We start from the raw sequence: 27965 nt of genomic DNA, 5'->3' as shown, positions 1-27965 counted from the left end.
CTTTGCTGCCTCCCAGGCGCATGCAAGACTGCAGGCTCCCTGCCTTTCTTCCTCTCCTTTCTTTTCCTCCTTCCTCCCTTCCTCCCTCCCTCCTCCCATCTTCTCCCCTCCGAGGGGAGTCTCTTTCTCTCTCTCCATCCTCCTCGCAACCCTCTAATTGGAGCCAGACCCCGCGCCCGACCACGTCTCCACTTTGGGCGAGGGGGAGAGACGGGGCGGAAGGAGGGAGCGAGGGAAAGCAGCGCGAGGAGGGGAGAGGAGAGAGAGGGAGGGAGGGGCAGAGAAACTCGACACCAGCAACTTTTTTCTTTTTTGCACGACGGGAGAAAGGGAGAGGGGGAGAGGAAAAAAAAAAGGCTTTCGGGTGAGTAGGATCGCCACAGAGCGCCACACTCGGGGGGAGAAGCAACATGTGTCCGTGGCTCGCCCTCCTCCGGCTGCTGCCCCTCGCCGTGGCCTTGAGCGCCCTCCTGCCCCGCGGATCCTCCACCTCCCGCTTTAGCCCCGAGGTGAGTGCCCTGCAAAATCGAGGGAGGTAATGCCACCTCCTCCTGGCCAGCTTTCCTCCGTGCCTCCCTCCTCTTTTTCTCTTAATCTCCCAGGGTTTCCTTTGCCCGACCTGCTTCTCCGTTCCTTCCCTTGCATCCCTCCACCCGCCTGCCTTCCCCACTCCTTTGCTCTCTGCTTTCCTCCCCGCTTGCGTTTTTTTCCTCCTTTTCTTTTCCTTACCGGACAGTTCATTCCTCCACGTTCCCGCTTGGTGCGCTTTTGTTCCGGGGAACCTTTATTATTATTATTTTCCTATGAATGAGACCTATTGGAGAAGATCTCCCCATTATTTCCACCCCTTCACTTGCTGGCTTTCCCACTCCCTTCTTCCTGCCCTCTGCCTCGCTCTCTCATTCTCTTGCTCCCGCAGTAGCCTTTCCCCTTGTTTCACTCTTCTCTCACCTCTCTCTCTCTCTCGCTCGCTCTCTCTCGCTCTCGTTTGCATTCTGTACTCCTCTGCCAGCCCAGATTTCTCATTCCTCCCTTCTGCGCTTTCCCCTCCTGCTAAGTTCTCTTAAATGCTCCATTCTTCGATGTTCTTGTCTCCACTTGTCTGCTGCAGAGATGGCTCTATTCCCTCTCTCTCCTTTGCTCTCTCTTTCCCTCGGCCTCTACCACACTCATTCGCTTTCAGCTTGGCACACATTATTCTCTACTTATTTATCAACCAAGTGGCTCCCCTCCACCTAAACAGGATTCGTCCATCTCTCCAGTGACAGAGCCTTCACCTCTTCCCATTGACTGGGCTTATATATTGATTTCCCCCACTTTGCTTGATTGCTGTTTGCAGTTTAATATTTCTGCCTTCCTTTTTGCAAATTCCTTTGTATGTGTTCTGCCTTCCCCAGCACTCCTCCTTTAGGAAGCTTCTGACATCCACCCTTCCCTGGTGGTCAGTATGGCCTTTCCCAATCACTCCTGATCTTTCCCCCTTTTCTTCTTCTTCTTGAGACGCCCCTTCACAAGTCAGGCACGTTCTGAATTTTCCTTCCTGTATCTCCCTTCTGCCAAACTTCCCATCACCTTTGCTCCTATTCTTTTATTCACATTCCTTCTCCAGCTGTTCTTTCCATCTACTCCTCCCTTGCTTTTTCTTTTACCATCCTTTGTGTTCACCCCCTCCCCTCTTTTCTTGGATGTGTTCTTCAGCTGGACGGAGAGATGGTGTTTTCTATGCCAAGGCATTTTCTGTTCCATTCGTTCTTTTGCCAACCTTCCCCATTCCCTCACTTCTCTGCGCTTTCGTGTTCCAGTTTTGGATGGCTGTCCCTTTGATGCAAGCTCCCTTTCTTCCTTGATTTTGCCCGTCAGCTTAAACACTTTCATGCCTTCTGCCCCCCCCCCCCAATATTGATGTCTACCAAAATCCCTTCGTTTTAAGGCCTTTATTCTCTTTCGCAACCTTTTCTCTTCCCTTTTGGAGAAATATTGCAGCTTAAACTCCCCTAAAGTGGATGGAAATCCACCTTGCCTGTTCCCTTCCCTTCCCTTCCCCTTTGTTTATGTACTTTTAAAGTTTTATTTATTTGCATTTATGTACTGGGTTCACACACCACCATTTCCACCCAGACACCCTCGAGGCAGCTTGCAACAGTCCATCAGATTGTCATGTAATCTCTTCCTTCCTTTCTGTTATTTGAACTGGCTCCCTGCTCCTTTATAAATCAAGTACAGTGGTACCCCGCAAGACGAATGCCTCGCAAGACGGAAAACCCGCAAGACGAAAGGGTTTTCTGTTTTGGAGGCGCTTCGCAAGACGAATTTCCCTATGGGCTTGCATCGCAAGACGAAAGCCCATAGGGAAATGCTGGCGGTCGGGAGCAAAGACTTTCGCCCACAGCCGGCCTTCAGAAGAGGACCTCTTCTGAAGGCCGGCGGGGGGCAAAAGTCTTTGCTCCCCCCCGCCTGCCTTCCCCCCACCTGCCCCGGGCGATCTTAAAATGCTGGCGGGCGGGAGCGAAGCGTTCGCTGCCGACCCCCAGCATTTTAAAATCTCCAAGGGACAGCAGAGAAGTCTCTGTCCCGGGGAGGTTTTAAAATGCTGGGGGTCGGGAGCGTTCGCTGCCGACCCCCAGCATTTTAAAACGATGTTCCGAAGTGGGGAGGTGGGGCGGGAACATCTACCCCAGCCGCCCCACTTCGGAACGATGTTCCGAAGGGGGGAGGGGGGGCGGGAACAGCTGCCCCATCCGCCCCACTTCGGAACGATGTTCCGAAGGGGGGAGGGGGGGCGGGAACAGCTGCCCCAGCCGCCCCACTTCGGAACGATGTTCCGAAGTGGGGGGGTGGGGCGGGAACAGCTGCCCCAGCCGCCCCTCTTCGGAACGATGTTCCGAAGGGGGGAGGTGGGGCGGGAACATCTGCCCCATCCGCCCCACTTCGGAACGATGTTCCGAAGGGGGGAGGGGGGGCGGGAACAGCTGCCCCAGCCGCCCCACTTCGGAACGCTGTTCCGAAGTGGGGAGGTGGGGCGGGAACAGCTGCCCCAGCCGCCCCACTTCGGAACGATGTTCCGAAGGGGGGAGGTGGGGCGGGAACAGCTGCCCCATCCGCCCCACTTCGGAACGCTGTTCCGAAGTGGGGAGGTGGGGCGGGAACAGCTGCCCCAGCCGCCCCACTTCGGAATGATGTTCCGAAGGGGGGAGGTGGGGCGGGAACAGCTGCCCCATCCGCCCCACTTCGGAACGATGTTCCGAAGGGGGGAGGGGGGCGGGAACAGCTGCCCCAGCCGCCCCACTTCGGAACGATGTTCCGAAGGGGGGAGGTGGGGCGGGAACAGCTGCCCCATCCGCCCCACTTCGGAACGCTGTTCCGAAGTGGGGAGGTGGGGCGGGAACAGCTGCCCCAGCCGCCCCACTTCGGAACGATGTTCCGAAGGGGGGAGGTGGGGCGGGAACAGCTGCCCCATCCGCCCCACTTCGGAACGCTGTTCCGAAGTGGGGAGGTGGGGCGGGAACAGCTGCCCCAGCCGCCCCACTTCGGAATGATGTTCCGAAGGGGGGAGGTGGGGCGGGAACAGCTGCCCCAGCCGCCCCACTTCGGAATGATGTTCCGAAGGGGGGAGGTGGGGCGGGAACAGCTGCCCCAGCCGCCCCACTTCGGAACGATGTTCCGAAGGGGGAGGGGGGGCGGGAACATCTGCCCCATCCGCCCCACTTCGGAACGATGTTCCGAAGGGGGGAGGGGGGCGGGAACAGCTGCCCCAGCCGCCCCACTTCGGAACGATGTTCCGAAGGGGGGAGGTGGGGCGGGAACAGCTGCCCCATCCGCCCCACTTCCGAACGCTGTTCCGAAGTGGGGAGGTGGGGCGGGAACAGCTGCCCCAGCCGCCCCACTTCGGAACGATGTTCCGAAGGGGGGAGGGGGGTGGGAACAGCTGCCCCAGCTGCCGGGCTTCGTAGCGCTGCTGCGAAGCCGGGCGGGGGGGTGGGAACACCTTCTGAAGGCGGGCAGGGGGCGAAAGTCTTTGCTCCCCCCTGCCTGCCTTCCCAGGGGCTTTTAAATCGCCCCGGACAGCGGAGAAGTCCTCCGCTGTCCGGGGCGATTTTAAAATGCCGCCCGCCAGCATTTTAAGATCCCCCGGACAGCGGAGAAGTCCTCCGCTGTCCCAGGGTTTTTTAAAATGCTGGGGGTGGGAAGAAAAGCCCTTGTCCCCCCCCCCAGCCTTCAGAAGAGGTCCCGGGACAGACTGTCCCCGGACCTGGCCTGAAGGTGGTTTCCCTAGGAACGCATTAATTGATTTTCAATGCATTCCTATGGGAAACCGTGCATCGCAAGACGAAAAACCCGCAAGACGAAGAGAATTGCGGAACGAATTAATTTCGTCTTGCGAGGCACCACTGTAATGTTAAGTCACAATTCATTCCTTGCTTCTGAGCCTTCACCATTCTCAACAAGCAGATAATTCCCTCTTTCATTGTGACCCTTTTCCTGTGCCCACTTTGTTCTCAAACTCCCTCCCTATCTTCCCATATCTATCTGCCTGCTTGTCCGCTTATCTCTCTCTCTCCATCCACTGTTTTGAAGGGAGTTTGAAAGAGGGATTGTTACTTGTGGTGGTCACACTCATCATCCCTTTTCATTCTTTTTTTTGCCTCACTCAGCCAGACAAAAGAATTATGTGTATACACCAGAGAGAGTGAAGTCTGTCTCAAACCGCTTTCAATTCCCTTTAAAAAAAGCTTCCACCTGCCCATCAATCATCTAATCTTATCTACTTCTTAGTCTGCCATCTCTCTGTCACCCATTGAACATCTCTCATCCATATTTCTCCATTTAGCCATACATATCTCAGGCTCCCCATCCATCATTCTTCCATCTTCCTTCCCTCTTTCTTGATCACACTGCTCTCAGTTACGCAATCCTTGAAGGAAAAAAAAACCCCAAACAAACCACCTTGGTCTCCTTCCAACTTTTCCTTGGCTTTTGACGGCGTGTCTGTTATTGTTACAGTTCCTTTCTTTCTCTTCTTCTTTTTGTTCCTTGCTTTTATTGCCAATCCAAGCAACTTTTGCTGCTGAAACACACACACATACATTTTTTGTGGTAGCTGGGAATATTTTATGTTATGGGGGAAGAACCCGAATCAAGTCCTGAAATGTCCTCAGAGGAACAAAGAAGTCTGTGGCCTTGGTGGCTGGTTTGGAAGAAAGAGCTCTGAAGGACTTGGGGATCAATGAGGGCTAGAATGATGGTGGTGGACATCCACTGGCAGAAGATGCAACTGGAAGGATGTTTTTTACCTTGTAACCTAATTTTTGTGATAAGTTTGGAAGAAAAAATGAATGCAAAGGGAGAGAGAGAGAAGGAGAGAGGAATATGGGGAAAGAACTCAGGCAGGAAAAGGGCAGCTTTTCATGTGGGTGTTCTCAGCCAATTTTACAATTGGAAAGAAAATAATAACAAGAAGAAAAGGAAATGGACCCAGCATAGGAAGGCAGAGGAAAGAACAGTTCAGGGAAGTGGCGGTACCAGCTCTGAAAGGGGGTTGGCGGCTGTGACCTTAAGCCACTGGGGTCTGAATGCCAGGAATGAGGATGTGGGGAGGGACGAGACAAAAGAGGGCCTTGTCTGAACCCTCGAGGAAGTTTGCAAGTTTGCTCGGACAAGAGCGAAGGCCCTGGGATGGCTGGGGAATTCACTCTAAGGAAGGCTCTGGCCTAGGATGAAACGAAGGAGGAGGGCAGGGCAGGACGGTTACTGTACCCAAAGGCTGCGTGGGCTGTGGGTTGTTTGTGTCTCTTTCTCTTCCAAGGGATATTTTTGAGACTTCAGGGATGAGACACGGTGACTTTTTTTAGGGACCGCTCCATCCCGAAGCGAGGGAAGGGAGGCAAGAGGGAGTGCGAAGGGAGAGCAAGCGGAAAAAAGCGGGGGCACGGGGTCTTTTTTTATACCCAAACGTTGGCGAGTAGAGCAAGGGAAATTGGGGGGGGGGGAGCGTCATGGACGGATAGGAAGGCAAGAAAATAATTGGCAACGCCCGAGGGTGTCGAAATTTGTCAGGCTCCTTGACATCATCACCTGGGCCTGCTCCAAGTTCTTTTTTTAAATCTTTGCCTTAAGGGGGTGTGTTTCTGGGAAAAAAACACGCACACAAGGCCTTTATGTATAGAGGCTGAAATGTATACATTGCTGCTCACTTTGACCCTAAAGTCCTCATTTCCCTGTGCCCACTTGCTTGACTTAACTCTCATAAGTAAGGCCAAATATATCAGGAAAAGGTTTAGGCTGCAAGTGTAAGCACACTTACTAGGAGCGAGCCCCATCAAATACTTGTTTTGATTATTTATTAGATTTATATCACACCTTTCCTCAAGGTAGCATGGTTTTCCCCCTTCCTCATCTTATCCTGGGAGGTACTTTAGGCTAAGAGACAGTGACTGGACCAAGGTCACCCAGCGAGCTCCAAGACTGAGAGGGGATTCGAACCCTGGTCTCCCAGGCCCTAGTCCAACGCTCTAACTACTACACCACCTTACTTCTGAGTAAGCACATATAAGATTGTGCATGCATAGTATTCTCCTTTTGTGGAGCGTGGAAAAGGATCTCCTGTGGTGATGTTAAGAGCTCAAGCAGCTTGGCACAAGAGGAGGCACTCCTGCAGATATTTGAACCCCGGGCTCTTATACAGCAGACGTCACTAACTTTGTGTCCTCCCAGGTGTTTTGGAGTACATTCGCACCGTCATCCTGGCTGGGGCTAAAGGGTGATGGAGAGTGCAGAACCAGCAGAGTGCAAGCACCATATTGGTGAAGGTTGATTTAGGGCAGCATTGCCCTGAACTGGTCTCTGTGGTAGAATCATAGAATTGTAGAGTTGGAAGGGACCCCAAGGGTCATCCAGTCCAACCCCCTGCAAGGCAGGAATCTCATCTAAAGCATCTGTGACAGATGGCCATCTAACCTCTGCCTGAAAACCTCTAAGGAAGGAGAGTCCACAACCTCCCAAGGGAGACAGTTCCATTGCCAAACAGCTCTTAGGCCAGAAAGCTCGTCATTGGTTCAAATCCTACCCTCCAGAGCAGGAGAAAACAAGCCTGTCCCCTCTTCCAGGTGACAGCCCTTGAGATATTTGAAGATGGCTTATCATATCTGGTGAATGGGGAGCCAGCGTAGGTCCTTCAGAGTTGATGTCGTATGTCTCTAGATAAACCAAGTAGATTGCTAGCAGGTGAATTCTGTATTAGGGGAAGGTCCTGAACTGTATTCAAGGGCAGCCCCATGCATAGCACATTATAGTAGTCCAAGCTGGAGGGTGCTAGAGATCAGGGTGGTCAGACTACTGCTATTCAAGAAAGGCCACAGCTGTCAAACCAACCTAAGTTTCTATGTTTCTTAAAACTTAGTGCAGTCGTGTGTGTGTTTACTTCAAATTACCGTATTTTTCGCACTATAGGACGCACTTTTTCCCCTCCAAAAATGAAGGGGAAATGTGTGTGCGTCCTATGGTGCGAATGCAGGCTTTTGCTGAAGCCTGGAGAGCGAGAGGGGTCCGTGCGCACCGACCCCTCTCGCTCTCCAGGCTTCAGGAAGCTATCCCAAGTCTTGCAAGCCCGGCGGGATGTCCCGCGGGCTCGCAAGGCTTGCGGGCAGCAGCCTGCACCCAAAAGCTGGGGACAGCGGGGAGGCGCAGAGCCGCCACCCCGCTATTCCCCGACCTGATCTGGAGGCTGGCGGGGGGAGAAGCAAGCCTGCTTCTCCCCCCCCACATCCCCACAACCTCCAGATCAGGTCGGGGGAAAGCGGGATGGCGGCGCTCCGCTATCCCGCTTTTCCCCGACCTGATCGGGAGGCTGGGGGAGGGAGAAGCAAGCCTGCTTCTCCCCCCCCCACCATCCCCACAACCTCCAGATCAGGTCGGGGGAAAGCGGGATGGCGGCGCTCCGCTATCCCGCTTTTCCCCGACCTGATCGGGAGGCTGGGGGAGGGAGAAGCAAGCCTGCTTCTCCCCCCCCCACCATCCCCACAACCTCCCGGCTTCAGGAGAGCCCCACCGCCAGCCCCACAAGCTCGGGGGACAGCGGGAGAGGCGCAGCGCGCCATCCCGCTGTCTCCCGACATGGTTTGGAGGTTGGCGGAAGGCTTCCTCCTCCCCCAGCCCCGCAAGTTCCCAGAGCGATGCCAAAGCATGGCTCTGGGTCCCGTTCTGGGGGAGGGGGAAGCTCGGGCTTCCCCGCCCCAGCCCCGCGCCTGGGGGGGGGATAAATTTTTTTTGCCTTTATTTCCCCCCCCCCCCCCAATCTAGGTGCGTCCTAAGGACCGGTGCGTCCAATAGTCCGAAAAATACGGTACATTTCACTGGCTCAGTGTACCCAAAGCACTAAGCCCCAAACCATTATTTAAGTGGGAAAGAGCAAACAGGTTCCTAGGTTGTGGCTGTTTTGTTCCTTCTCTGGCCCAGCTGCTGCTGTTGTGAGTGAAGCTATGGTTTGGCAAGGTGTTATGTCTGATCCCAGACTTGTGGTTTATCCATGAATGGTAAAACCATGGAACAAACCTTGGTTGCATCTCAAAAGGTCATGTTCAGCCAAACCATGTCTTAGCAAACAGCAGTGCAGGAGGAGAAGTGGTCACAATCTGCTATCCAGGAAACCTGCATGTTTGTGCATTCGCACTAAACCATGGCTAAGCTGGGTCAGTACATTGTTATTATTATTATTATGTATTGAATTTTTATACCTCCTTATACCAGGAGGTCTCAGGGCAGTTCACAGAACAAAATCAAAATATAAAACCACAAAATATATAATCAAAATAAAAACAACAACCTAATAACTCTCCCCAGTGGGCTTTAATCAGCTGATGAATTGGTTAAAAGGTAGGTGATTAATCAGCTAAAAAAAAACCCCTCTTGGATTGTTTGACAGCTATTAAAAATAAAACTTGCAGACAGAGGGGCAGCAGCTGTGTTGTATCATCCACTGTATGAAAAGCCAAAATTAGGGTGTTCCAAGGACAGGGCTGCCAATGGCTACCAGCCATGATAAGAACACCAGAATAGAAGAAGAGCCCTGCTGGATCAGGCCAAGAGTTGATCTCATCCAGCATCCTCTTTCTAGGGGTGGCCAGGAAACTCTCAAGCAGTGTGTGTAAACAAGAATAGCCCTCTCCTGTATTTGTGCCCTTCCAGCAACTGGCATTGAGAGAGGTACACTGTTACTAGGCGTGGAGGTTCTACAGTATTTCATTTGTCAAGGCCAGTAATCACAGACAGACCTCTCTTTCCTTCTGGGAATGTGGCTGATTGCCCCTCTAATGCCCTTCAAGCCAAGCTGGCCATTGTCATACCTTTGCAAGTTGCACTGTCTGCCCTCTCAGCTGATTTTTCATGGCGTGCCCCTGAGTTCTGGTCTTCCGAGAGAGGGAGAGACATTTCTCTCTGTAGCTAAATGACACTTCCATGTGCAGAGGCAGTCTACCTCTGAGTAAAGAACAGGCACCAGGGATAGATATCAGGAAAGACCTGCCCTGCTTATGTCTCAGGACGTTCTTTTGGGGTCGGCTGCTGTCGGGAAATGGATTGACAGGCTAGGAGGCCCTGTTAAATGATCCGGCCGTGCAGTTGCATTTTGCAGAGGTGGGAGAATCGCCATTGCAAAACCTATCGCATCACAAAGAGTTAACTCTTCTCCTTTCCCAGTTCTTCTCTCTGTCTTCCCCACAATAATTCATTTGCTGCTTGTTCCCTGGGTTTCTCCCTCTGAGCAACATCCCTTTTGAATCACCTGATGTTACGCAAGGAGATGATCTATAATGAGTGTCAATCCTGAACCACAGTTCCTTGTAGAGATGACCCCCCCTTCCCCTTCTTCTTCTTCTTCTTCCTGCTCTGTTCTTTTCATGCTGCTCAATTCCAGTCTCGCCACAAGAGCAGCTCCCCAAAAGCGTTGCAGAGACCAGCATCTGAAGATCTGATCCCAGGCGTCTTAGATCTGAGGAGAGTCTTGCCCAGCCTGCTTTACCAAGGGTCACCATGCCTGAAAATGGCTGCAGACAGAGTGATTCACTGTAAAGATCAATGGAAGGGGAGCAGTGGGGCGGTGAGGGGGGAGGAACTGAGACAGCCACAAGGCCTGTGTGCCTGGCAGAAGCTGACACACAAAGCAACTGATAAGTGAAGGAAGCACTTAATAAATCCCACTGAAATTTGTGGAACTTAAGGTTGCATTTGATGTTCCCCTGACTGAACTGGGCAGGGGGCAGGGTGTGGGGTAAGTTCCCCTTAGCACCAGCCACAGTCATCACAGAATTGTAGAGTCCAACCCCACTGTTCTGGGTATGACTCCTCTTGAGATCAGGTGGTTCTTTGTATTGGGAGCAATGGAATGAATTTATCATGCCCTGTTCGTCGCTATTGCCTTTCATCCAGTGAAGAATGATGGGAAGGAGGGCAACGCGATCACGCAGAGGCACAATGTGTCAGCTCCTGAATCAGTAGGTGCTTTGGGCTCACAGCATACTTTTAACAGATTGGCAGATGGACAGAAAGATGAGTTGAACGTATGGGAATGAGTCGGTGGATGGGCAGCGATTGGGGAGGAAAAGCGGATGGACAGAGAAAGGAAAGAAAGATGGAGTCAATAGATCAGGACTGAGGATGCTAGGGCCAGTCAGGTGTTGTTGGACTACAGCTCCCATGATCCCTGGCTATTGACCATGCTGATGGGAGTTGGAGTCCGACGGCATCCAAAGCACTAAACAGGTCCTCATACCCCATGATAAACTATATATATATATGGAAACAGAAGGAATGCACTGTGAACTTTATTTGTTTAGTTCATAAATTTGATATTCTGCTGGATTGTAAAAACGAAACCACAAAGTGATTATGTAGGTGGATAGGCGTATGTGGAGGGGAAGGTTGATAGTTGAGGGGTGTCCTTTCTAAAAGATGCCCTACCTCAAAGCAGGCAACAGAGAACACACAAATGGATTGATATGTAGGGAGGAGTGTGGGAAGGACAGAGACGGGAATATGCTGAAAGACGGAAGCACTGAGTGGGATTGATACCAGCAATTATTGGGCGGTGAGTCTTTGCCATGGATAGTATGGCAGAGCTGACAGTATATGGAAATAGATCAAGGGTGGGGGACATGTGGCCCTTTGGGTGTTGATAGACTACAATTCCCATCATCCCCAATGAGCATGACCAGTGGGCAGGGGTGATGGGAGTTGTAGTCCAGCAACATCTGAAGGGGCCAAATCTTCCCTACCACTGGGATAGAAGAAGCACAGAATACCAATAGTGGGGAGCCTTGTGCCCCATTATCCAAGTCCTTTGTAAATGGATTCGTAATCTATGGAGGGTCCTGAACTTTTTTGACCCTCTGGACATTGCTGCACTCCAACTACCCTCAACCCCATCCAGTGTGGCCAATGGCTAAGGATGATGGGAGATGTAGTCCTGCAAAGGTCTTCAAGGCCACAGGCTCCCCAACCCAGTTTGTTTGATCCTCCTGGCAGCCAGCTATTTTGTTTTTCTTGAGCTATCCAGAGCGTGCCTGCATGCGGCGAGCGGAGCTAGCAGGAGAAGGGCTGGGATTTGTGGAAAACCTTGTTCTGAGGCCAGGGGTTGGCCTCTATCTGTGTCTGGTTCCTTCGAACCCTATGATTCTGTGGCCGAGCTCTCACCAAAGCGGTGAGCCAAGACTGGGCTGTACCACTTCAGATGGTCGAAGGGGTGGGCATGTAGGCCCAAATTCCTGTCCATATGAAAATAACCCCCTTGCAGAAAATATCAGCACATCAGAGAGGCGGCTGCTCTGATATTCTTTGCCGTGCTCATCCTCTGCCTGAAGGGCTTTTGTTTTAAATCGGGTGAGCCCCCCCCCCAGCAGATTGAGGTGGCACAGTCCAGACACAGGTCTGACCATCTTAGTGAGAATGAAGCCTGTAGGTAGAAATGGACGGAAGAAAGAAAAAATCCTGAAACAATTTGTCATGGCTCAGTCTTCCATTCTGCATTTTTTGGGTTGTGTACCCTTTGCAGTGATTCCGGCTTCACAAGTGCGCTTGTGACCAAACTCGAGATATATAAGCTAATCGCCAAATGGCACCTTAAACCTGGTCACTGCAATGCAATGTCTAGGCGCCTTTTTTGCGGTAGAATTTCTTGTTGTCTTCATTATGATTATTATTCATTTCATTTCTATACTGCTTAATATTTTAAAGAAACAATCTCAAAATTTGGTTTCCAGCTCACTGAAACGTCGAATAAAACAACCCAGAATAAAACAGGTTCAAGCTTCAAAGAAAATATTTCAGATCCTTTCTAAGTGACATTTGGCTTTCCCCATATTTTATTTACCTACTTAATTTATAGAGCTGCCCCATTGCAGAAGTGCCCCAGGAAGCCAGTGGGCTGGAGCCATTAAGAGTGTCAGACTAGGACCTGGGAGATCAGGGTTCAAATCCCCACCCGGCCATGAAGGTCACTGGGCCAGTTACAGTCCCTTAACCTACCTCACAGGGTTCTTGTCGGGATTAACTGGGGGGGGGGGTCAACAATGTACTCCTTGGAGAAAAAGTTGGGATATAAATGCAATAAATAAGCAAAACATGCCTGGGGAATTTCGACCACTGCTTGTGAGGACGGCTGTGCTTCTCACACCCTTCTCCTTTCTCCCCCCAGGCCTGGCTGCAGCAGTATGGCTACCTGCCCCCCGGAGACCTTCGGACGCACACTCAGCGCTCCCCACAGTCGCTCACGGCCGCCATTTCGGCCATGCAGCGGTTCTACGGCCTTCAGGTGACGGGCACGGCGGACTCCGAGACCATGAAGTGAGTTCCCTTCTCCTGCTGCTGCTGCCGCTGCTCGCTTCCTTCCTGGGTCCACCCAGTTCAGCATTGCCTACACTGGCTGGCAGCAGCTCTCCAGGGTGTCAGGCAGGGGGCCTTGCGGACGTCTACATTGCAATGCTCAGGCTCTGCCACCATGGCCCTTGGTGTGACAAATTCTCCCTTTCAAAATCCAGTGGCAACTCTTCTCTCTTTTCACCGATAAAAGCCTTGGGAACTTTGCTTCACCCCTACCCACAAGAGAAGACCCTCTTTTAAAATCTCTTTTAGACCCATGCCCTTTTGAAGGCAATAATGCTCTTCTCCCTCCCAATAATTTAAATTTTTAGCTTTATTTTGGGTGGTGTGGGGGTTTGTTTGGCTGGGAGAGTTGCATGTTTCTAGAGAAGGCTGCTGCCTGCTTTTTTTTGTCTGTGTTTTCATTCATTTTGGGGTGTTTGTAGCTGTTTTGCCTTCTTTTCTTTCTTGAGGGGTTTCTGAGCATTGCTGGGTTTTCTCATGGGAAATGCGTGCTTTTGAGGCTCCCCTACAACAGTTTTTGGGGGTTCCAAATGTGCCCCAGGCCCCAAATCATTTGGGACCCCAGTTTTAAGGTGTAGCAGTAAATAGTAATAATAATAATAACAATAGTGATTTATTGCAAACCATGTCCAAAAAAATGGATTGTATTTACATGGTTCACTGAGGTGCTGTGGCAACCGAAGAGTTTTTGGTCTTTTAGTCACTGTTTTGCTTTACTGGGAAACAGTATCAGAGGGGAATTGTCTCCCTACGTACTGAAAGCAAGCACCAATCAAGCAAATGGGATATATTTCTCACAGGTCCTATCATGGCGACCTTCAGTGACCGTGCTTCAGCCATTTTGAAATGAGCGTGTGGCATAGCTGTCAACGTTTCCCGTTTTTTAAGGGAAATTCCCTTAATCTGAATAGGATTCCTCGCAAGAAAAGGGAAAAGTTGACAGCTATGGCATGTGGTCTGCAACTGTGTGCCTTGGTTGCCTGCCGGCCTAAGTTGGATAAAGAGGAGAACTGAGGGAGAGGACAACTGTGAGGGCCTTCCTCATTCGGGGTACACGGTTGACGAGACCCAGCCTTGATAAAGCTCTACTGGATTTTCTGAATTCAAGGAGCACCTCATAGATGATAAATCTCGAACTCAGGACAGGCAAGACCACCAGTTCAAGAGCTGAGATTTGTCCCTTGCGAGGTGCTTCCTGCATTCAGAAAACTCCTATCCAAACTTCTGAAGACTTGAAGGCCTACGGGCAGTTTTTCCAAAATGCCGCATGGCGTTTCTCAAAACGCTGGTGGTGGGAACACGATATTATGAAACCACCTAAAAGGGCCATGATGTAACTGAGAGAAAGGCTGGGACTGTGGTTGTGGCTGGGTGGCTGGCTTCCAGCTCCCAGTGCTGGCAAGCAGGCAGAACGGCTGAGCGGCATCCTGTCCCAGGGGTGGCCCTAGTATTGCATACAGAGCAAGCAGTGTCTGGTGGAGTTAGGGCTGACCAGTGGAACTCCACACCACAAGAGCTTGGCGAGGGTACAAAGAACAGAGGAGGAGGAGGAGAATTTTAAACAGGACTCAGAAGCAGCTTCCGGGTGGGAAATGGTGGGTTTTCTAGTGCCTGATCTACAAATTTTGCAGTGGGGGGGGGGGGCAAATGTATGTACTTCTGCCCCCCCCTTGATTATGAACTCTCTCTCTGTGAGGTGGGGGCTCATCTTTCGTGGTGGCAGTGCGTACTTGCCAACTGCAATGTGCAACATCGTCCTTTAAAGCACGTTAAGTGGTTCCTAAACTATAAGCTAGCAAAAGATTTAATTAACATTTTTTTTACAAGTGTTTACCTTTCCCCTCTCCATCCCCTCTCTGCTCCCTCTTTCTAAGCTCCCCCCAACCCAGTTTAGTCTAGGGCTAGCACTTGCCTGTCACATAATTGCAAACTCCAGCCGAAAGAGCAATTTTATTTGCCACGCCTGTTGAGGTATGCCAGGACTGCCCTCTGCTCTCCTCCCCTGCAAAGCCTCAGCCAGGCTCCACCTTGAGAGCTGGCATGGACGTCTCCTGCCTACAAGCAGAGATGTGCATTGCCTGGAGCTGGCCTTGTCTCGCTTTCGCCAGCCTTGCCACTGCCAGCCCAGCAAACTATGGCCAAACTGAAGGTGACAGGCCTGGTGTCTTCTCTGCCTTGGTCAACAAATATTGGGAAAGCGAAAAGTCTAGCACATCTCCACTATGTTTGGCATATAGAGCTAGGTGACTGGCAGCAAATTGGCACCCCTTGGCCTGTATAAAGCTGATAAACCAGTGTAAGAACTCCATGCACACGCTGGATGATGGGATTTGTAGTCCAAGGCATCCAGAGCTGTGGAAAGCTGTTTGGGGATCCTTTGCAAAAAGGAAGAGTGGGGCAAGAGAAACCCTTTAAAACATGTTATTTGCTTGTCTGTTCTGGCTTAGTAATGATACGGGGAAGGGCTGGGCGAGAGGGTTGATCAGGGATGATGGGGCTTGGAGTCCAACAACTTTGGTGGGGTGGGGCTACTGTTTTCCTTATCCCAGTGCCGAAAGCATCCCAGAAAGGCTTCTTATGCTAGGCAGAGGAAGTCAGAATTGTGGGTGTGGAGGAAGGGAGAGGGAATTGTGGAATTGGCAAAGAATGACTTAGTGTGCACCCTGGCAAACGACAGTGCCGGAGAAACAAGTTGGCGTGCATATGCCGTTGTTTCAGGCAGCAGCCCCTCCTCACAACAACCCTGTGAAGCAGGTTACGCAGAGAGACTGCGATCGGCCTCAGGTCCACCCAGGCAGCTGAGTAGGGGTTCGAAACCTGGTCTCCTAGGTCCTATTCTTGCATGCAAAACTTTGTGCTACTCTCCCACAACACTATGGCTCCTGAAGCAGAAGCCCGGAACGATACCCCTCCGCATGAATCCATGGGGGCCCAATCCACCAAAAAGTTACCTCGTACAATCTTCTGTCTAATGGAGCTGTCGTCAGCCTGCCTCCTGCTCTCAATAAGACCCAGAATCGGTTGTCTGAGTTACGGGCCGGCGGCTACTGGCTTAGCTTCCTCAGTCTATGATACCACCTCTTGTATTTCTATGTTGTGAACTGCCCCTGAGATCTACGGTTGAAGGGTGGTATACAAATTTAAAAATAATAATAAATGATATCAATGCAATCAGAGAGCAGAGACAGGGCTTTGCCTCCTTAGGAGTCTTCCTTCTCTTGGTCTTCATAGCAGTGGGAATCGTGTATGATCACAGCATCATCATCTTGAATCGTTCTCCATCTGTAGTTTCAAGCGGCAGAGGCTGGCTTATTATTATTGTTATTAATTTTTTTATTTATACCCCACCCGCCCTGGTCAGAACCGGGCTCAGGGCGGCTAACACCAATAAAACTGCAATAAAACGTAATAGAAAAAGAAAAAACCGTTAATTAAAATACAGGTTAAAATACAATTTAAAATGCAGCCTCATTTTAGTAGTAGCCTGTAAATCAAAACCATAAGGGGAGGGAAACATGAGGGTCAGACTGAGTCCAAACCAAAGGCCAGGCGGAACAGCTCCGTCTTGCAGGCCCTGCGGAAAGATGTCAAATCCCGTAGGGCCCTGGTCTCTTGTGACAGAGCGTCCCAGCAAGTTGGGGCCAGTACTGAAAAGGCCCTGGCCCTAGTTGAGACCAATCTAACCTCCTTGCGGCTTGGGACCTCCAAAGTGTTGTCATTTGTGGACCTTAAGGTCCTCCGCGGGGCATAACAGGAGAGGCGGTCCCATAGATACAAATACCACACTGCCCCACCAACCTCGGTTTGCAGCTCTCCACCTCTGCTTTCCTGTCTACAGTCTGGCCAAGGGTGGAAGCACCCTGTCTGCTTCCTCTCCCTTAGTCTCAGTGTTGCCATTTTAGGACCAAGCAGGGAAAAGGATGGCAGACAGAACTAGAATGAGCTGGCTCTGTCTGCCATTGACTCTGACTTCACCTGCTGTTGTGTCCCCATGTCTTCCATTCTACCTGTCTTGATACGCACCAACCCCCACTAGTTTCAAGATGGCTAGAATGTAAATAACTGTTCCGACAGAAGCAGCGGTAAATGCTGGCCAGATGTCAAGGCATCGTCAACCACCAACATCACCATTTATCTCATGCTTTCTAAATGTAAGTCTCAAAGCAGTCCATAAAATATGCAAATACTTCGAACTTTTAAAAGCAAACGCGTCAATAAAATACAATTATAATTTTTTTGCTGAAAGCGCTCCTCCAACAATACTGACCCTATACGAAGGACACATGCTACCCCAGCCTACTAAATGATTAACACCACAGACAGGCCGGAAATCATACTGTAGTATGATTCCAAGAAGGAACCAAGGGTAAACAGGAATGACTTAGCCTGGCAACTGAAAGCTGGCAATGGTGGTGCCAGGCTTTCCACAATTCCACAATCGGGGAGTGATCATTGAAAAAGCTTTTCCCACATTGTCCCCCTCTCTCAGAGGCGGCGCATGAAGAGAGACGGACCTCATGACAAGTTGCTGAGCCCGGGCAGGTTGTCCGCACGGCTAACATGGGGAGGTCGACCTACAGAGACTTTGGTGAGATAGAAATGTGTTTCTCAAGGGCAGCTGGAACCTTAAAGGCGTCTTCCTTCTTCTAGGGCTATGAAGAGGCCCCGCTGCGGCGTCCCAGATAAATTTGGAGCGGAGATCAAGGCCAATGTCCGGCGCAGGCGCTACGCCATCCAAGGGCTGAAGTGGTCGCACTACGATCTTACTTTTTGGTGAGGTTGGCAGAGAAGACGGTGTGGGGCAGGGAGTCGAAGGGCTGATCTGTGGGAAAGGAGAATTAGCTGTGGGGATGGCTCTGTCAGAAGAAAGGCAGGCGATATAGAATTACGGGGGGCAGAATTCTGACTTGTTACCAGAAGAAAATGCAAATATGGAGTTATTTTTATACACATTTCGTGTCGTCCTGATGTTGAAATCAACGTGGGACTTCAAAGGGGGAACCTTTTAGGAGATGAGACAGTGAGGCAAAAAGCATGAGTAAAAAGGCAGCGTAGTGGCCTCTTGAGAAAGACCTGGGAGTACATGGAAGGCAAAGTCTGACTCCTCAAGCCCCACTCTCAATTTCCTGCTCTGCAGCTTCATTTTTGAGTGCCCCACATGTATTCTAGCAAACATCATTTGCTCAAACTAAACACTTAAGATAGGAAGAAATCTGATGGTCCGAATAAGCCAACACGTTTAGCGCTACAAATCCAGATTCCCAGGTTTCCAGGCAACGGAGCAGATTTCTCCCACCCTATTTTTCAGTGTTTTCCCTGAAAGTTTCCCAAAGTAGCTGTCAGAGGAAGGGCAGAAGTCATAACAAGCTTTTGGCACCATTGTCCTGCCTGAAGAGCCATCTTAAGAGGGGGAAGCAGCTAAATGGGGTGCGTGACTGAGAAAGGAGGGAGAGCTTGGAAGGTCATTTTAGCCGGACAAAAGGAAATCTGAAGCTGGTTGGACAGGGATGATTGATTAGGAGGATTCTAGGGATCCTGAGAGGGATGTCTAAGTGATCCCTTTGTGGAAGCAACACAGGTTCAGAGGCCTACATGCCTGAGATGGTTGAGGTATCAGGACGGGCCTTTCCAAAATCCTTGGTATTTCAACGTCTGCTTCTGTTCCAGTATCCAGAACTACACACCCAAGGTAGGAGAGCACGCCACTTTCACCGCAATCCGACGCGCCTTCAGTGTGTGGCAGTCTGTAACGCCACTGCGCTTCCGTGAGGTTTCCTACTCGGACGTGCGCGAGGGCCGCCAGCCGCAGGCCGACATCATGATCTTCTTCGCCGAAGGCTTCCACGGCGACAGCACCCCCTTCGATGGCGAAGGAGGCTTCTTGGCCCACGCCTACTTCCCTGGGCCCCACATCGGTGGTGACACTCACTTCGACGCTGCGGAGCCCTGGACTTCCCGCAGCGATGACCTTAGCGGTGAGTGGAAGTTTAAGGTGCTGGAAGGACTTTGGGGTGGGGGGAGATAAAATGTCAGGAAGAAGAAGCGTAGATGGTGGCAGACATGACTGATGAACCCTTGCGTGGGAATGAGTCACTATGAGTAACAACCGGTGAGAAAAAGGAACCCCTCTCTCCTCATCGGCTCGAGACCAGCCAGAACATCACTTCCTTTTTCTAGTTCTCCAAATCTCATAATGAAGTGAGTTCTAGACAAAAGCAGAAGGACTTCTTAGGAAGGAAACCCCCTGTATCCAATTCCTTATTTTCTCCTGAGCCCAGCCTTTGTTCGATCAGAACCGATATCTGTGAAAGAATGGCCCCGTGTCCAGCTATCCTTGACCCAAGTAGTGCTAAATTCCCCTTGGCCAAGATTTTTGCACTCCTTGAACCATTCAGTGTCCTTCATCTTGAGGGGATGGTTGACTCTGGCAAACCATTTGCAAAGGACGCTGGTAAATCGTTGCTTCCCTCCTCGTAGGAAATGACATTTTCCTGGTTGCGGTGCACGAATTGGGCCACGCTCTGGGTTTGGAGCACTCGAACGACCCGTCCGCCATCATGGCCCCCTTCTACCAATGGATGGAAACGGATAACTTTGAGTTGCCGGAAGATGACCGGCGTGGCATACAGCAATTGTATGGTATGACCCCTCTTAACTTCCGTTGTGACTTCTGACCCCTTGGCCTGATTCCATTTCTACTCTTATATCACTCTCACATGTCAATTGTTGTTCCCTTAGCATGGCCAATTAAGAGAGTGCTTCAAGGGAATGGCGGCCATGTTTTCCTGGCCTACTTTGAGGCTTTCTGCTTCCAGTTCCACTCAGCTGATTTTCTGACTTTACACTGACAACTAGCTGCTTTCTTTGGAATAGGGATATGCTCCGGAGCGCAACGGAGTCATTCATCTCTGTTGTTTGCCCCCTGCCATTTTGTAATTGGCGGAATAGTGCCCTTGAACATGGAGGTTTGATTTTAAGTTGTTATGGCTAATGATTCCTCAAAAAAGGGGGAAATCTCAGGCCAAACTAAAATCACCCCAGTTCTTCGCTGTAACCCTGACTTCTTAGAACTTTCATTGCATGTTTTATTCACACACAAAGCTGAGCCTAACCCTGCCCTGAAAGGTTTGAGATTATTAACCCTTTCCATCCTTGTCTCCAGGAACTGAAATCGGCCACCCCAGTAAACCTCCGCCTATCCCTCGAACCACTATGAAGCCCCGGGTCCCAGATCGGCCGCCCAAGAACCCAACATACGGCCCCAACATCTGTGACGGGAGATTTGACACCATCGCTGTGCTAAGGGGCGAGATGTTTGTCTTCAAGGTTAGCCCAGTGTGGGGAGCACAGTCACAGCCTTAGGCTGTGGGGTGGGCAAAGCAGAGAGGGGAGGTTATGAGTTTGTAGGAAGGGCGATAGCCCTGCTTTGGAGCCATCTCTGAAAATGCTGTTATTTGGGTTTATGTTTGCTACATAAAAGAGATAGATTCATCATTATGCGACAAGATTTTCTTTGGGGGGAACCCTGAACTCTGCAACCTGTATATGGAATACGGAGATTTAGCATTTTTCTTATTTTGCGTAATTTATTAAGCCTCTATTAGTCATGGTTGTGCAGACTAAGGTGTGTGTAGGCCTCTAGTGCCCATTCCCTTGATAGCTACTGACATTCTAAGTGGAATCTCCACAAACACAGGTTTAATATTTGCTATGTATTTTCAAGCTTGTCTGTTTAACCTTAAGGGCTGAAAATGTTGTGGTTTTTTTAAATTTAATAGTCAGAATGTAGAAACCAGTACCCAACATCAACTTTCATTAGTAACCAACATCAGCCCAAACTCTGGAATTGCAAAAGCGTGCAAGCACCAGCTATTATTGCAACATCCATTAGCATCAATATCCTCATGCATGGACCCATCGATCTAAGTATGCAGGGCAATTTAAACACTGTTTTACATCATTTGACACATTTGGAAACTCGCTGCTTTTCAGGACAAATGGTTTTGGCGAGTCCGGAACAACCGAGTGATGGACGGACACCCTCTCCCTATCGGCCAGTTCTGGGTTGGTCTTCCCTCAACAATCAACACAGCCTATGAGAGGAAAGACGGCAAATTCGTATTCTTTAAAGGTTGGTGGACTGTTATGAACTGTTTGCTTCCGAAGGCAGCAAGGTCTTCCTCAGTGTGGGATGCCAATATGTTACATAACTAAATATATTATTCCACTTTTCCCAAATATATATATATTTTTAAATTACTGTGATTTATATACCTTTTAATTGCTGAGGTGGGCTGTGCTGCTGTCCTGCCAAAGTCCCTTCCATGGGAAAACAGCCTTGTAGGCCAAATTGGGACCTGTGCCGGGCTAAATTTGGCCTCCAGGTCAAAGCCCCACCCCATAATTCTTTGTGGTGTTTGATGGGGGTGGAAGTTTGGTCCTCTGGCTAGGGAATGCTAGATATGGTTAAGGCTGCTGGTGCATCTTGGGAAATCAGGTGGCCTTCCTTCTTTCAGGGGACAAGCATTGGGTCTTCAACGAGGCCACCTTGGAACCCGGCTACCCGAAGCACATCAAGGAGCTGGGCAGAGGGCTTCCCACAGACCGGATCGATGCCGCTCTTTTCTGGATGCCGAGTGGGAAAACCTACTTCTTCCGGGGAGACAAGTGAGTTACCGATAAGCTGTTGTGACCCACTAAAGCGGCTCACATTTCGCACCCAGCAAACCAGACCTCTTACCCAGCAAACCATTGAAATTGTTTCAGCTTCAAGACTTCTAGTCATTGGCTTTGCCAGGTGAAAATGCGGGAGGATTTGGGTAACGAGCGCCGGCTGTTTTGGGGGAAGAAACCACTGGGTGGTTCAATGAGTCCTTTGTCCCTGCACCCAGGTCAGAAGGGTAATTTGCACGTCAGGACTGCTGCAAAATTCCCTGTGGCTTTGCCCTGCCTGGGCACAGTTCACCATCTCTCAGGTCCCTGGACTCACACTCAGGCTCCACCTCCCTGCTCGGCAGGCGAGACAGGCTGGCCGCAACCTTGGGATCCCACTTCAGTCAGCTTCCAGCAGCCCTCCACTGCGCTGCAGGACACCTGTGTCGAGCCTGGGCCCAAAACTCTGCCTGCGTACATCTGCTCTGGCTCCTTGGGACCAAAACAGAGTTGGAAGAGGTTGGAGGTCTCACAGCCAAGCCCCTTCGCTCAGCGCTCCCACCCCTATCCATCGTGGTCTTTCGAAGCATTCTGTGCATGAGTGTCTGAATCTCATTGCTGTGTCCAGGAGGCCATGTGCAGAGAGGGTTGCCATGCAATGGCAGCTTCCCTGGGCAGAGTGGAGAGAAATTGCTGCAGTTTCTCAGAGCGAAGCAGGTTGCCAGCCAAGTCTCTGTGGGAAGCGAGTGGTCATTGTGAGACCCTTTTTGTGAGATTGCAGGTGACGCAGTCCTTTTTGTTTTCCATGCATAATTTTTGGGAAGCTTTTTCGCAACACACCCCGAGCCCTAGAATAGGTTGCTTGTGCAAGCAAATGGACACAGGAGGCTAGGAAGTTGACATAGTACTGAGTTAGGCCATTGGGGGCCCATCTTGCTCAGTACAGTGGTGCCTCGCAAGACGAAATTAATCCGTTCCGCGAGTCTCTTCGTCTTGCGGTTTTTCGTCTTGCGAAGCACGGCTATTAGCGGCTTAGCAGCTATTAACGGCTTAGCGGCTATTAATGGCTTAGCGGCTTTAAGAAAAAGGAAACAAACTCGCAAGACGTTTTATCTTGCAAAGCAAGCCCATAGGGAAATTCGTCTTGCGGAACAACTCAAAAAACGGAAAACTCTTTCGTCTTGCGCGTTTTTCGTCTTGCGAGGCATTCGTCTTGCGAGGTACCACTGTTCTGTCTTCGCTGACTGACGGCGGCTCTCTAAGGTTTCAGGCAGCCCTGCTTGGAGTTGCCAGAGATTGAACCCCTTCTGTATGCAAGTCAGATGCTGTACCACCAAGCTATAGCCCTTCCAAACAATATTCTACTGTGAGTTGCAGGGGGGGAGGCAAAGAGCTGAAATCAGGGCACGGAAGCAAGTTCTGCTCCTCCAGCTAACTAGGAATCTTCCTCGTCCTTCCCTTCTGGGTTCTGTAATTTCACCAGTCAACACCTGCACATTTCCAAGGCTGTCTTCCCATCCTTGAGGGCGAAGAGATTGGATTTTATTTCAAAAGAACGGCAACTGAGATTGACAGGGTGCTGAACGCTGCACCTGCCCTCAGAATCTCTGCTTTGCATGATCACCTTGAGAGATAGGCCAACATAGAAGTGTTTCTGGTTCCTTATTAAACCTAAAGGTTTAGTTCTTTTGGTTGCCAGTTTGCTGTGTGCAAGTTAGTAGCCCTGCGGACCTCAGAATACTGCCCAGGGCAAAAAGTCCCAAGTCAAGGCAGTGGGGGATGTTCTTCTGAGTAAATTTAGCTTGGGCTGCACACTGCAGACGTTTTACCTGTAGATCCTCAAGAGCTGTCTTGCTCATTGACACCAAAGATCCAACAACTGCAGGCATGAGATGTTTCAGATATTCTTAGACTGCAACTTTCTGAGCACTGGCCATGCTTGCTGAAAGGGCTGGTGGGAGTTTTCCACCCTTGGTCTAACCCTTTCTAAAGGCCCTCTTAGCCACATCATGCAATCTTGAATTCCAATTTAAGGCATTGTCTGGCCACCAGAGGGAGGTTTGATCACTGCTGCTGCAGCTTTCTTGCTCATCCCGTCAGGGGGTTTTGCTACAAAGAGGGAAGCAATTACTTTTCTCTTTCTGCTCTGCAGTCTTTTTAACACAGCGTTCTTTTTCATTTTTCAGATATTACCGCTTCAACGAAGAGAGCCGAACGGTCGAGCCCGGCTACCCCAAACACATTTCTGTCTGGGAAGGGATCCCTGAGTCACTCCGGGGGGCTTTTATGGGCAGCGATGAGGGTGAGAAAGGGGGAGCGGAGGGGGGGCTATTGGGTGGGAAGAAAAGGGGGTGATGAAAATGCTCCACTTTCTAATGCAAAACTAGGAAGGATGCAGCCCACCAGATACTGACTGATGTAAGAAGCAGCTGCCAACATTCTGTGACCAAGAAAGAGTGAACAGGATGCACATGAATAAAATTGGATGGTGGTGTGCAGATAGGGTCAGGATTTGATACCTAATAGCTGGAGTCATTGTAGCAGGGAGCTTATTCAGCAGCCACCATATTGCAGCTATGCAGAAAAAGCTGAATTGCTGCACTCTAGGACATTGTTACTCATTCATTGATTATTATGAAGGGAGTGCACGGTTTCCCTTCAGAACTATCCTTGTGAGGCTGGTGAGGCTGAGAGACATGGGCTGGCCTCACCCAGTGAGGATCATGGCTGAGAGAGTGATTTCAACGGGAACAGGCCCTCGTCCAATATTGCGTCTCCTCACCGTTGCAGTGAAGGCAATGCCTGCCTTGTCCCCTGATGTTGGCAGAGGGTAGCCTGGCCTCAGCCGCAGGAATCTCCTGAAGAAATGCAATGCACCTAGGTGCATAGATTATGCAAAGAATGCCTTCCAGGTGCTTCTAGTGTGAAAATCAGCCCCCTGCACACTCAGCTATTCAAAAGGCGTCCCGTTTTAATGACTAATAATCGTTTGAGCCTTCATGAAAGATGGCTGATGCGATACCGTTGACCGCCATTGTGGAGTTAATGTTGTGTTCCTAAAATGATTCAGCGGGTTGCAGCAGGTAATCGTTTATTAAAACATGAATTTTTCATTATGTGAATTTTTTTTAAAGGAAGCTTTACCCTTCCCAACTCTGATCAGGAAGCCATTTTGCTACAATGAAATGTAAAATGCCTCAAAAAGTGATTATAGCTTGAATTGAAACCCAGCCGTAAAAACTTGTTGATCTGGAACCAAAGGTTATTTTTACAAATTTCTAACGTGAAATGAAAGTGAAGATTCAGATAGAAAACATTTTGCTTTCAGAATAATGAAACTACTCAGTGTGAAATACCATTTTTTTCACAAAAAAGTCTTGCTTTTATAATTTACACATGCCTTTATAATTGACACATTGGTGTCAAATCCAAAGGGAAGGTCTGAAATCAACATTAGGGCCACAAATTCTCCATATGTACTCAAAATGGGGGCAGAAAATGAAATTCGGATTCCAAAGCTTAATCTGCAAAACACAGGCAGATATCACTTGAATTCCAAATCTGCACACGAAATAAAATGTGCTTTGCAAGGTCCTCAACTTGAGACTGAAAATTAACTTTGAAGTAGCCACCAGACAGATCCTACATCCCTGCCTCAGATGGGTTTACAAATTAAAAGTGGGGTTCAGAATTTCACAAAACCCATCTCGAATTTTATTTTATTGGGAATGATCCCATTGTTGCCCTCGGATAATTTTTTCCTTTGCTGTTATAATTGACTCTCATTTTCTTCCCTGTTTCTTGACCACCCCCTATTCCTCCCCTGTATAGTTTTCACCTACTTTTACAAGGGAGATCGTTACTGGAAGTTCAACAACGAGAAGCTGAAGGTAGAACCAGGGTACCCCAAGTCTGTGCTCCGAGACTGGATGGGATGCAGCTCGGGCGGGGACCGCCAGGAAGACGGCGAGGAGGTCATCATCATCGAGGTGGACAATGCGGAAGCAGGGGAGGTGAACGCAGCCGCTGTGGTGTTGCCCATCCTCCTGCTGCTCACCATCTTTGCCCTGGGGATCGCCCTGTTCATCTTCAAGCGCTATGGCACGCCCAAACGGTTGCTGTACTGCCAGCGTTCCCTGCTGGACAAGGTGTGACAAGGCGAGCTCCCTCGCTGGGCTGGGAGCACCAGGGCCCTCCTGTCTCCCTCGCCTTGGCCACCATCTCTCCTCCGGTGCTTCTTTCGTGAACCCTTTTGCCCTAGTCGCCACACTCTTCCTTCTCTGCCTTTCCCCGGTGCTGCCCTGCCGCCATTTTGTCCTCCCTGCGTTCCTCTTCTGGCCTTCGTTCTGCCACTGCTCCTTGCGTGCTACTTCCTTAAGCCATGTCCCGATCTCCTCTTCTCCACTTCCATTTTCTCCTGCTGCATCCTTTCCCCTGGTCCTGTTCTCCCTCCTCTCCTCCCCACTTCTCCTTCTCGGTCTCTTCACATCCCCTCCACCCCCAGCGGGTGCGCTGAGCATGCTCACCATGAGTGTAACTTGAGGAGGCAAAAGAGGACTTTCCCCCATGCTGGTTTCGGTCTCCACCCGACCCCCGTCGCAGTGCACCCCTTGACCTCCGCTCGGGAAAAGGAGACTTCGCTTTGACCTGCCAACCTGCAAGGCAGGGGGATAAGACGGCACACTGTGAACGCCCACCAAGGTTCCCCCCACCCCCCCGCGATCTCCCATGGGTGGGATCGAGGTTAAATTATCACGGCGACCCTCCCAAGTATCCGCTGTTGTTAATGCCGCCCGCCTTCTTTCAGGGTCACATGGGAATGAATGATGGGCAGAAGGATGGGTACCCTCTATTAGGAGTGATGGGAGGGGAGTTGCAGGTTTCGGCCTCGTAGTGGGTGGAGCTATGCAGACGAAATAGGGAAGCTGCAGAATTTTGGGGCGGGGCAACGTAGCACAGCATTCCAACTCGTGTTATCATTCCATTGGGCGTGGCTTGATAAGGAGGGAGGAGCCATGGCTGACCAATAGAAGCGCTTATGTAGATGACCCAACAGGGAGGGCCCTTGGTGGAAGACAAGGGGTGGGGTTTAAAATGTGGGGCGTGGCATGACAGCTCATACCTTTCGGAGGTGGGGAAGCATCTTAAAGGGCCAAACCTTGGGAAAGTGGAGGTCTCCCACGCAGCAGAGGTGGAGTTGGCCATTGGTACCTTGAATGCAACAGAGAGCGGGGCAAGTTTGGGAGCAGGAGGAAAGGGAAGGGTGGTTGTGGCGGTCGGTCTGCAGGTGGAGATGGAGGAGGAGGTATAGAATGGGATGGAGGTGGTCAGCACGGTTCAAATGATTTAGCATAAATGTTTACTCCAATGTCTGATTATAACTGCATGAAGTTTACAGTTGTCACTTCCAATCCATTCTGGATTCTTTAAAAAAAACCAAACAAAGCAAAGTAGCAATTTCCAAAAAACGGGGAGGGGGGGAGTGGAAGAAAAATTCCTATTGCACCAGAGAACTGCCTCAAACTGCCTTATCCTCCTTTCTTAGGGAAAACGTTTAATTTTGTTTGTTTGTTGAATATGTAATTTTTTAATTATTCTATAGAAATGCCTTTTTTGAAAAAAGAAAGTTTAAAATAGTGCATTAACAGGGTGGGGAAATCAGAATAGGGGTGGGAGACGGAACCCCCAAATCCTGCAGGCCGGGAACGAGGTATCTAAACTCTCTCCTATTCAGACCATTTTCCATTGGGGGTGGGGGAGGGCGTGTCTGAATTCTGGGTCTTGTGTTTTCAAATGGTCTCCAAACGGAATTAAACTGTGTTTAACGATACATTTGGGTTTGTGGGCGGGTTTTTAATATTGTTTATTGTTTCACTTTATTGTTATTATTATTTTGCTATTATTAATAAACACCCATTCTTTGGGAGGGGAATATAACATACATTGCTGGGGCCTGTAGGCTGTTTTAAATCTGTTATTCCTTTTAACGTTTAGCAATAAAAACCCCCATTTCTGGGTGGAAATGGACTCAAAATGCTGGGAGTTTTCAAACATTTATTTTATTTTATTTTTGTCCCCGCACAATTTGTTCATGACTATTTTGTTATTAAAAATAATCACCAGAGATTTTTTTTTTTTTTGGAAAAAAATAAATGCTGGAATTTCCCCTCCTTTTTAGTAGTATGTTGTATTAAAGTGTGATTTATATTTATTTTTTGGGAATTAATATCTAAATACTCCTGAGATATTTCTGCACATTCCTGGAAAGTTTGCTTGCCATTCCTTTTCATTGACCCAAAGAAATGCTAATATAGAAATGCACAATGTGTTTGGCCCATTAAGGGCTAAGAGCCAAGTTCAAATCTAAGAATAATCGCAGAGCTACGCTTCTCAAGAGTGTTTTAACAATCAATCCCTTTTCCCAGGGAACTCTTGAAAACTAG

General features: G+C 49.9%; 1 protein-coding gene across 1 annotated transcript; it reads left to right on the top strand.

Moving 5' to 3' along the window:
• The first annotated feature begins 29 nt into the window (after nt 1-29).
• MMP14 (matrix metallopeptidase 14) lies at nt 30-27702 on the top strand. Its single transcript, XM_081167918.1, has 10 exons — nt 30-509; nt 12683-12831; nt 17521-17643; nt 18538-18845; nt 19348-19509; nt 20033-20196; nt 20863-21001; nt 21387-21537; nt 23709-23824; nt 25354-27702. The coding sequence occupies exons 1-10, from the start codon at nt 411-413 to the stop codon at nt 25674-25676; spliced, it is 1734 nt and encodes a 577-aa protein (XP_081024044.1). The 5' UTR covers nt 30-410; the 3' UTR covers nt 25677-27702.
• Nucleotides 27703-27965: the final 263 nt, after the last annotated feature.

Source organism: Podarcis bocagei (assembly GCF_964188305.1).
Source record: "Podarcis bocagei genome assembly, chromosome: 13".
NCBI lineage: Eukaryota > Metazoa > Chordata > Lepidosauria > Squamata > Lacertidae > Podarcis > Podarcis bocagei.
Note: the sequence above shows the minus strand (reverse complement) of the source record. Positions and strands in the feature narration are given on the sequence as shown.